The sequence below is a fragment of the Delphinapterus leucas genome, chromosome 2 (assembly GCF_059928025.1).
Source record: "Delphinapterus leucas isolate spDelLeu-1000000601 "Yukka" chromosome 2, BTC_Dleu_Yukka2, whole genome shotgun sequence".
Taxonomy (NCBI): Eukaryota; Metazoa; Chordata; class Mammalia; order Artiodactyla; family Monodontidae; genus Delphinapterus; species Delphinapterus leucas.
In genome coordinates, this window is record NC_143130.1 from 145,690,933 (window position 1) to 145,701,830 (window position 10,898).

Sequence of the window (10,898 nt, forward strand, 5' to 3'; positions counted from 1 at the left end):
TGGTTGGGTGGAGCCTCAGGCTGTGCCCCCCTGGTTTGATGGTGCCATTGGCTGGACTCTACATTCAGTCAAAGCCATACACAGGACTTTGTGATCAGATGGGAACTCAGGCCATACTCCTTGATCAGATTGGGACCACAGGCTCTGCCCCAAAATTGGGTGAGTCTGCAGGCTATGCTTAGCAACTGGGTGGGCTGTAGGCTATGATGTGCTGCTGTACAGCACTGTAGGCTGGGCTCCACACAGTCAGGCCAGGCTTCAAAGCTGCTGAGGGTCACTGTTTGGGCTTCCTCAGTCAGACAGAACCAGTGGTCATGCTCTGCAGTTGAGCAAGGCTGCTGGCTTGGCTCTCTGCCTGAATGGGCTTGTAGAATGGACTGTAGAGCTGACCAGGGTCTCTGGCTGGGCAACCTGGTGAGGCTGGAGACTATGTTCAACAGTATGCTTCTGGCTCGGCTCCTTGTTTGAGCAGGCCTGTAGAATGGGCTGTGTGTCTGCCTTAAATCCCTGGCCAGGCTTCCTGGTCAGGTTGGCTGTAGGCTAGTCTTGGCAGTTGGGTGTGGCTACCGACTTGCTTTCCTCCTAAGAAGGCCGTAGGATGTACTGCATGGCAGCCTGCAACTGCCTGGCATCTTTGGCCAGTCTTCACTGTTGGGTGGGGTTGGAGGCTATGCTCAGCAGTTGGGTGTGGCCAGTGACTTGCTTCCTTGCTTGGGTGGGCTGTAGGATGTGCTGGGTGACTGCCTAGCATCTCAGGACAGGCTTCCTGCTTAAGTGGGGTTGGAGGCTATGCCTAGCAGTTGGGTGGGGCTGCTGACTTGCTTCCCTGTATAGGGAGAGTACTAGAATTTGGTCTTCCACCAAGATAGCACTCTGGTTGGGGACCCAATAAGGCAGAAATGCCAGCCAGATTCCCTGACCAGCTGGGGTCACGGGCTCAGCTCTGCAAATGGTCAATGTCGCTGGATGGGATCTCCGCTCAGGCCCAACCACTAGCAGGAATGCAGTCTGCCAGGATTTGCACACTCATTGCTGTGAGCCCCTTTCCCCTTCTCTAACTGATTGCCGTGATAATCCCTGTGAGTGCTTAAGTGGGCCTCCTGTTGCCGAAAGTTCAGCTTCTCTGTACACCGGTGCCGAATTGAATCTCGTAGACAGAGTTTTGGGTGAAGTAGAAAAGGATAGCTTTATTACTTTGCCAGGCACAGGGGGACACAGCAGGTTACTGCTTTGAAAAACTATGTGGCCCAACTTAAAGAGGATACTGAGAAGTTATATAGTAATGGTTCAAAGAGGGCATGATCAGCACGTGGACATTCTTCTGATGGGTTGGTGGTGGGGTGAGTAGGAGTCAGCATCATCAACCTTCAGGTTCCAGCTGGTCTGGGGTCTGCATGCTTGTGGACAACATACCATTGTTAATCTTAACTTCTCCCACCTGGAGGGGGTTTTGGTATCTGCAAAACAACTCAAAGACATTGTTTTGTGTATCCCTTGATAGGGAACCAGGACCTTGCCCCCAAGGTTGCACTGTTGTTTCTCTTGACTGTTTGTTTCTCCCTGGTCTTGTATCCCCTCCCATCCCTAGTTAACAACTGCCTGAATCTGCCTGTTGGAACTCAAGGAATGTCATGGAGGCTGATGAAGGCTATTGATTGTCATCAAAGAAATGGGGGGCACAGAAAAGCTTTGTGTCCAGGAGCTCCACAGGACCCTGCTCGGTATCGCTCCCAGGAAGTATCTGGAATGCTGGGGAAGCTTCATGTCCTCTTGCGCTCCCCTTTTCCCACAGGAGAAACTTTAGGCCCAGGGGATCCCCTCAATGCAGCACTGAACTGACCTTGGTGGGGGGTCTGTGGTCAAAGTGAAAACACTCCTCTTACCCTTCTCATGCTGTTTTTCTCAGATTTTGTGGTCGAAAGGAATGCTTCAGACTCACCCCTTTGTTCTGGGATCTTCAGAAAGGAATCTTGTCTATGGACAGTTGCTAGTTTCCCTTTCCCTGAGAGGGACTGAACTCAGAAACCACATATTTTGCCATCCATCTTTCTCCTGGTTCCAGTTTTATTAAACCATTGTTTCGTACGATTTATCTGGGTTTTCAGTTGTTTCAGGCTTAATGGTAAATCTGATCTCTGTTATTTCGTCTTGGCCAGAAGACATTCTATATATCTTTTTGCACAGTGAATATAATAAAACATTCAATTACGTAAATATTCAGATAAAGAGACTGTTCTTGCAGATTGACTTTTTTCTTTATGGGGTTTGGAAAGAATAGTCCTTTCCAATAGTCCTTATTCTGTACATTTTTTACATTGACTTCTCTATTACTTTCCTTTACCTATAGTTTATCCACAGTTGGATTAGATTATTGCATCACTAATAATCTAATGAATTATTAGAAATCACTAATTCATTTCTATTTTATTAGAATTAGATTGGCATTAGTACTTAATGGAACTCTGCTGAAAAGACCTTATGCTATTTCTTCATGCCTATTTTCCCCTAACGTTATTCCATCAACGTATGAAGAAATGAGATAAAAAGGAGGACCTAGACATATCTTTCTATTGTGAAATTTTGTATCACTAAAGTATATTTTGAAAAGGAAATGCTTATCCTATGGTATATTGATGCTAAAATATTGAATAAATTACAAGGGGTGGTACTTTTATTTTGTTTGAAATTATTTCCTAAAACCCAGCCATCTAATTCAGAAAGTAAAAGCCAAGTTCTAAAAACTATATACCAGGAAATGCCTCATTTATGAATGTATACATATTTGTGCTCATAAACTGGGTAATTGTGCGCCTACCAACTCTCTTCATTTTATCATTATTCTGTTGTTTGTATACAAATGAAGGCTTTTTAAATTCAAATTCTGTAGCCTGGAAAACTCATGCTTAGAGGATGGCTATCTTTCCTGCTAACGTTCAGTGTTAGTGCATACAAGTTCATGTGAAATTATAGAATACCTTATTTACTCTGATATAACTGTAACAGGAGCTTCTTTACTAAACATGCATTCTGAAGTGGTCAAGTAATTAGCAGTTAATTTGGCTTCATCTGTTATATAAAAATGCTAGAAAAGGTATTAAAAATTTCATGTCTTTTTTTAAAATTTTATTTTATTTTTTTATACAGCAGGTTCTTATTAGTTGTCTATTTTATACATATTAGTGTATATTTGTCAATCCCAATCTCCCAGTTCATCCCACCACCACCACCGCCACATCCCCCCACTCCCACCCCCCCTTTCCCCCCTTGGGGTCCATATGTTTGTTCTCTACATCTGTGTCTCTATTTCTGCCTTGCAAACTGGTTCACCTGTACCATTTCTCTAGATTCCACATATATGCGTTAATATATGATATTTGTTTATCTCTTTCTGGCTTACTCTGTATGACGGTCTCTAGGTCCATCCATGTCTCTACAAATGGCCGAATTTCATTCCTTTTTATAGCTGAGTAATATTCCATAGTATATATGTACCACATCTTTATCCATTTGTCTGTCGATGGGCATTTAGGTTGCTTCCGTGACCTGGCTATTGTAAATAGTGCTGCATTGAACATTGGGGTGCGTGTGTCTTTTTGAATTTATGGTTTACTCTGGGTATATGCCCAGTAGTGGGACTGCTGGGTCATATGGTAATTCTATTTTTAATTTTTTGTGGAAAGTCCATACTGTTCTCCGTAGTGGCTGTGTCAACTTACGTGCTAACGAACAGTGTGAGAAGTTTCCCTTTTCTCCACACCCTCTCCAGCATTTGTTGTTTGTAGATTTTCTGATGATGCTCATTTTAACCAATGTGAGGTGATACCTCATTGTAGTTTTGATTTGCATTTCTCTAATAATTGGTGATGTTGAGCAGCTTTTCATGTGCCTCTTGGCCATCTGTGTGTCTTCTTTGGAGAAATGTCTGTTTAGGTCTCCTGCCCATATTTTGATTGCGTTGTTTCTTTTTTTGATATTGAGCTGTATGAGCTGCTTGTATATTTTGGAGATTAATCCTTTGTCCGTTGATTCATTTGCATATATTATCTCCCATTCTGAGGGTTGTCTTTTTGTCTTGTTTATAGTTTCCTTTGCTGTGCAAAAGCTTTTAAGCTTCATTAGGTCCCATTTGTTTATTTTTGTTTTTATTTCCATACTCTAGGAGGTGGGTCAAAAAAGATCTTGCTGTGATTTCTGTCAAAGAGTGTTCTTCCTATGTTTTGCTCTAAGAGTTTTATAGTGTCTGGTCTTAACATTTAGGTCTTTAATCCATTTTGAGTTTATTTTTGTGTATGGTGTTAGGGAGTGTTCTAATTTGATTCTTTTACAGGTAGCTGTCCAGTTTTCCCAGCACCACTTATTGAAGAGACTGTCTTTTCTCCATTGTATATCCTTGCGTCCTTTGTCATAGATTAGTTGACCATAGGTGCGTGGGTTTATCTCTGGGCTTCCTATCCTGTTCCATTGATCTGTGTTTCTGTTTTTGTGCCAGTACCATACTGTCTTGATTACTGTAACTTTGTAGTATAGTCTGAAGTCAGGGAGTCTGATTCCTCCAGCTCCGTTTTTTTCCCTCAAGATTGCTTTGGGTATTCGGGGTCTTTTGTGTCTCCATACAAATATTAAGGTTTTTTTGTTCTAGTTCTGTAAAAAAATGCCATTGGTGATTTGATACGGATGGCATTGAATCTGTAGATTGCTTTGGGTAGTATAGTCATTTTCACAATATTGATTCTTCCAATCCAAGAATATGGTATATCTCTCCATCTGTTTGTGTCATCTTTGCTTTCTTTCATCAGTGTCTTATAGTTTTCTGAGTACAGGTCTTTTACCTCCTTAGGTAGGTTTACTCCTAGTTATTTTATTCTTTTTGTTGCAGTGGTGAATGGGATTGTTTCCTTAATTTCTCTTTCTGATCTTTTGTTCTTAGTGTATAGGAATGCAAGAGCTTTCTATGCATTAATTTTGTATCCTGTAACTTTACCAATTCATTGATGAGCTCTAGTCATTTTCTTGTGGCATCTTTAGGATTATCTGTGTATAAGTATCATGTCATCTGCAAACAGTGACAGTTTTACTTCTTTTCCAATTTGTATTCCATTTATTTCTTTTTCTTCTCTGACTGCTGTGGTTAAGACTTCCAAAACTATGTTGGATAATAGTGGCGAGAGTGGACATCCTTGTCTTGTTCTTGATCTTAGAGGAAATGCTTTCAGTTTTTCACCATTGAGAATAGTGTTTGCTGTGGGTTTGTCGTATATGGCCTTTATGATGTTGAGGTAGGTTCCCTCTGTGCCCACTTTCTGGAGGGTTTTTATCATAAATGTGTGTAGAATTTTATCAAAAGCTTTTTCTGCATCTATTGAGATGAACATATTATTTTCATTCTTCAATTTGTTAACGTGGTGTATCACATTGATTGATTTGCGTATATTTAGGAATCCTTGCATCCCTGGGATAAATCTCATTTGATCATGGTTTATGACCCTTTTAATGTGTTGTTGGATTCTGTTTGCTAGTATTTTGTTGAGGATTTTTGCATCTATATTCATCAGTGATATTGTTCTGTAATTTTCTTTTTTATAGTATCCCTGTCTGGTTTTGGTATCAGGGTGATGGTGGCCTCATAGAATGAGTTTGGGAGTGTTCCTTCCTCTGCAGTATTTTGGAAGAGTTTGAGAAGGATGGGTGTTAGCTGTTCTCTAAATGTTTGATAGTATTCACCTGTAAAGCAGTCTGGTCCTGGACTTTTGTTTGTTGGAAGATTTTTAATCGCAGTTTCAATTTCATTACTTGTGATTGGTCTTTTCTTATTTTCTATTCCTTCCTGGTTCAGTTTTGGAAGGTTATACCTTTCTAAGAATTTGTCCATTTCTTAAGGTTTTCCATTTTCATGACTACCATTTTCAAGGTGTCTTTGGCATAGAGTTGCTTGTAGTAGTCTCTTATGATCTTTTGTTTTTCTGCGGTGTCTGTTGTAACATCTCCATTTTCATTTCTAATTTTATTGATTTCAGTCCCCTCCCTCTTTTTCTTGATGAGTCTGGCTAAAGGTTTATCAATTCTGTTCATCTTCTTAAAGAACCAGCTTTTAAGTTTTATTGATCTTTGCTGTTATTTTCTTCATTTGTATTTCATTTATTTCTCCTCTGATCTTTATGATTTTTTTCCTTCTGCTAACTTCAGTTTTGTTTGTTCTTCTTCCTCTAGTTCCTTTAGGTGTAAGATTAGATTGTTTATTAGAGATTTTTCTTGTTTCTTGAGGTAGGATTGTATTGCTCTAAACTTCCCTCTTAGAACTGCTTTTGCTGCATCCCACAGGTTTTGGATTGTTGTGTTTTTGTTGTCATTTGTCTCTAGGAATTTTTGATTTTCTCTTTGATTCCTTTCATGATCTCTTGGTTATTTAGTAACGTATTCTTTAGCCTCCATGTGTCTGTGTTTTTTACGTTTTTTTCCCCTGTAATTGATTTCTAATCTCATAGCGTTGTGCTCAGAAAAGATGCTTGATATGATTTCAGTTTTCTTAACTGTACTGAGGCTTGAATTGTGACCCAAGATGTGATCTATCCTGAAGAATGTTCCATGTGCATTTGAGAAGAAAGTGTAATCTGCTGTTTTCCGATAGAATGTCCTTTAAATATCAATGAAATGTATTTGGTCTGTTGTGTCATTTAAAGCTTGTGTTTCCCTATTAATTTTCTGTCTGGTTGATCTTGCAATGGTGTAAGTGAGGCGTTAAAGTCCCCCACTATTACAGTGTTACTGTCTATTTCCTCTTTTATAGCTGTTAGCGTTTGCCTTATGTATTGAGGTGCTCCTATGTTGGGTGCATATATATTTATCATTGTTATATCTTCTTCTTGGATGGATCCCTTGATCATTATGTAGTGTCTTTCCTTGTTTCTTGTAACATTCATTATTTTAAAGTCTATTTTATCTGATATGAGTATTGCCACTCTAGCTTTCTTTTGATTTCCATTTGTATGGAATACATTTTTCCACCCCCTCACTTTCAGTCTGTATGTGTCCCTAGGTTTAAAGTGGGTCTCTTGTAGACAGCATATATGTGGGTCTCGTTTTTGTATCCATTCAGCAAACCTGTGTCTTTTGGTTGGAGCATTGAATCTATTCACATTTAAGGTAGTTATCGATATATATGTTCCTATTACCATTTTCTTAATTGTTTTGGATTTCTTTTTGTAGGTCCTTTTCTTCTCTTGTGTTTCCCACTTAGAGAAGTTCCTTTAGCATTTGCTGCCGAGCTGGTTTGGTGGTGCTGAATTCTCTTAGCTTTTGCTTGTTTATAAATCTTTTGATTTCTCTGTTGAATCTGAATGAGATCCTTGCCAGGTAGATTAATCTTGGTTGTAGGTTCTTCCCTTTCATCACTTTTAATATATTGTGCCACTCCCTCTTCAAATATTTTCTCGGGTCCTTTTCCTCTTCTCCTTTTGCGACCCCTATAATATGAATGTTTGTTTGTTTAATGTTGTCCCGGAGCTCTCTTAGGCTGTCTTCATTTCTTTTCATTCGTTTTTCTTTATTCTGTTCCATGGCAGTGAATTGTACCATTCTGTCTTCCAGGTCACTCATCTGTTCTTCTGCTTCATTTACTCTGCTATTGATTCCCTCTAGTGTATTTTTCATTTCCGTTATTGTATTGTTCATCTTTGTGTGTTGGTTATTTAATTCTTCTAGGTGTTTGTTCTTTAATTCTTCTAGGTCTTTGTTAAACATTTCTTGCATCTTCTCGATCTTTGCCTCCATTCTTTTTCCGAGGTCCTGGATCATCTTCCCTATCACTATTCTGAATTCTTTTTCTGGAAGGTTGCCTATCTCCACTTCATTTAATTGTTTTTCTGGGGTTTTATCTTGTTCCTTCATTGGGTGCATATCCCTCTGCCTTTTTTATTTTGTCTATCTTTCTGGGAATGTGGTTTTCATTCCACAGTCTGCAGGATTGTAGTTCTTCTTGCTTCTGCTGTCTGCCCTCTTTGTATTAGTTTTCTCCTCAGGTTGATAGCTAAGTTTAAGTTCTGCCAAGTATAATTTAGAAATTGTTTCCGAAAAGTGATTGTGATGGTAAGAATAGATATCCCAGGCATTTTGATATTACAGCTCATCTGTAGAATGACTGACCCCAGATACAATATTCCTGTTAAGCTTTATTGACAGACACTGTGCTTCGTACTTTTAGAGGCAGTTTCTCATTTAAATAGATTTTGGAAGAAAAATCAGCCATTATTTAATCTTCTTAATATTTTTTCAAACGTATATATGTAGGGCTTCCCTGGTGGCGCAGTGGTTGAGAGTCCACCTGCCGATGCAGGGGACACGGGTTCGTGCCCCGGTTCAGGAAGATCCCGCATGCCATGGAGCAGCTGGGCCCGTGGGCTATGGCCACTGAGCCTGCGCATCTGGAGCCAGTTCTCCACAACGGGAGAGGCCACAACAGTGAGAGGCCCGCGTACCGCAAAAAAAAAAGAAGAAAGTATATATGTATATGTATGCATGTATGTAAATATGTGTATATGTATTAGTTTCCTCTTGCTGCTGTAACACATACAATAAACTCTGTGGCTTAAAACAATAAATGGAAATTTATTCTTTTACAGTTTGGGAGGGCAGACGTCTGAAATGAGTTTCACTGGGCCAAAACCAAGCTGTCAGTGGGGCCACATTCACTAGAGAAGCTCTAGGGGAGAATCTGTTTCTTTGCCTTTTCCAGCTTCTAAAGATGCCTTCCTTGCATTTTTTGGTCATGACCCCTTCCTCCACCTTCAAAACTAATTAACCACATCACCTCCTCCTCTTTTATAATAAAGTTTCCTTCTACTCCCCTCTTATAAGAACACCTGTGGTTACAATTATGGCCCACCTGGGTAATCCAGGGCTGTCTCCCTATCTCAGCGCCCTTAACTTAATCACACATATAAGGATTCTTTTGTCACCTAAGGTAGCATTACAGGTTACAGGATTAGGATGTGGATATCTTTTATGGCCATAATGGAGTACAGAATACTGCCAAAAGTCACATAAAAACAAAATATGTTGGAAACAAGTACAGTTTGGAAAGAAGCTGTACAGGTTGATAATATAAGCAAGGGATCCTGGTGTTCCTTTGCTATATTCCAACATTTTGTCTTGTTGACTGATACTTTCCATTTCCACTATAAACAGAACATTAATCTTCAGGTGTTTTTTCTGGTATACTTCATCTTCTATTCTTGTCTTTCCCTTCTTTATAAAACCCATGCTTAGTAATCTGAGGTCATGAGTTCATGAATCGGAACACAGATTTATATCTGATATTACAGTTAATTTAGAAATAATTTGTATTTGCTATTTGAACATAGACACAGGTTCAGTTATTTGCTTTCTTACTCCTTTTAAGCCTTTTTGTCACCCTCTCCTTCAACTTTGTTATTCTCAGCACTAATGAAGAGTTGATCGCTTTGCCACTGATGGTGTTATTCTAAGTTGTATGATGAAAGTTTTTAGGAGACAGTTCTAAAGGTTCCTTAATTCCTAGAAGATCATACATCTATGAGCTGGATTATTTTTTTGTGTGTTTGTTCAGTTTCATTCCAGTGTTTACATCTTACCCTATAGCTTTGGAGAGAAAAATTTCATTTGGTACTTCTAATATATGATATGGTCCAGTGACTTCTAGAGTTACCAATAAATAATGTTTTAGCAAAGTAAACATGTATTTTGTTGCATAATTTATAAGCTAAATGTTTACATTTTCTTCCTTGAACTACAGAATACCAGAAGGCCCCATTGATCAGGGGCCAGCTTCAGGAAGGGTTCGTGCTTTAGAAGAGCAGCTTGTGAAGGCCAAAGAACAGATTGAAAATTATAAGAAACAAACTAGAAATGGTAGGTAACGATACATTGTTTTTCCTCTTCAGTATGTTGACATTAGCACAAATAATTGAAAATTTCCTTTCATCAAAATGTTGGAAATGCTGATGCTCTCTATTCTTTGACTGCAGGTCTTGGGAAGGATCATGAAATCCTAAGGAGGAGGATTGAAAATGGAGCTAAAGAGCTCTGGTTTTTTCTACAAAGTGAGTTGAAGAAATTAAAGAATTTAGAAGGAAATGAACTCCAAAGACATGCAGATGAATTTCTGTCAGATTTGGGACATCATGAAAGGTACTACATTTACATTTCATTTGGGGTTTAGTAAAGATTATAATCTAAGAATGGGAAATGGGAACTTTTGTTAATTTCCCTGCTGAATGGTAAATGATACCTACCATGTTTAGAAGCAGTAGAGTACCTGAGGGCTCAGTGGACAATAATTGCCAAATGTAGTTCATCACCAGAAAATATTATTTTAAATGAATTTCTAGAAATCTTTATACCCTAAATAAACTCAGAAGATAGTGGTGTCAGCCAACAATGCATTAAAATATCTTCTTTAAACTTCCTTGTTACACAACCAATATTTGAAGTGACATGTACAGTTTTACATTACAGTACATTCATTGGAACTCATACTGAGGCTGCCAGTTATGTTTCTAACTGAAGCATTGAAAACTTTAAAATAGCAACTTTTTAGGGCTTCTAGTGAAAGGGTAGTAAGTTTTTGATAAAAAGGAGCATTCTGTTAATTGCTCTTCCATTTAGTTGCTAGAAAGAAGAACCTGAAATCTGCCTAGTTAAATTTGTTCCTCTTGTTTGCACATTTCTGAAGATATGGAGTTTATCCTCCATAGGAAAGGACACATTTCGGCGTTGGTGTGTTCATGCAGAACAAAATGTACCTGAGAATCATTATAGATATGTAAAACCTGTCCTTAGGCCTATTATTTATGCAAGTCTGTATTCCCAGTAGGATTCTGTTGGCAATTACTGTCTCATTAGTGAACAATAGAAGAAAACTTATT

At 38.9% G+C, this 10,898-nt stretch overlaps 1 protein-coding gene across 9 annotated transcripts in view; it reads left to right on the plus strand.

Moving 5' to 3' along the window:
- Nucleotides 1–10,898, plus strand: part of FUT8 (fucosyltransferase 8) — a 331,756-nt gene that overhangs the window by 199,452 nt on the left and 121,406 nt on the right. For all 9 annotated transcript variants that reach the window (XM_022570337.3, XM_089907845.1, XM_089907844.1 and 6 more), the window contains 2 exons: nt 9,767–9,882; nt 9,999–10,161. In XM_022570337.3, coding sequence (XP_022426045.1) covers nt 9,767–9,882; nt 9,999–10,161 — 279 coding nt within the window. The remainder of the gene's footprint in view (nt 1–9,766; nt 9,883–9,998; nt 10,162–10,898) is intronic.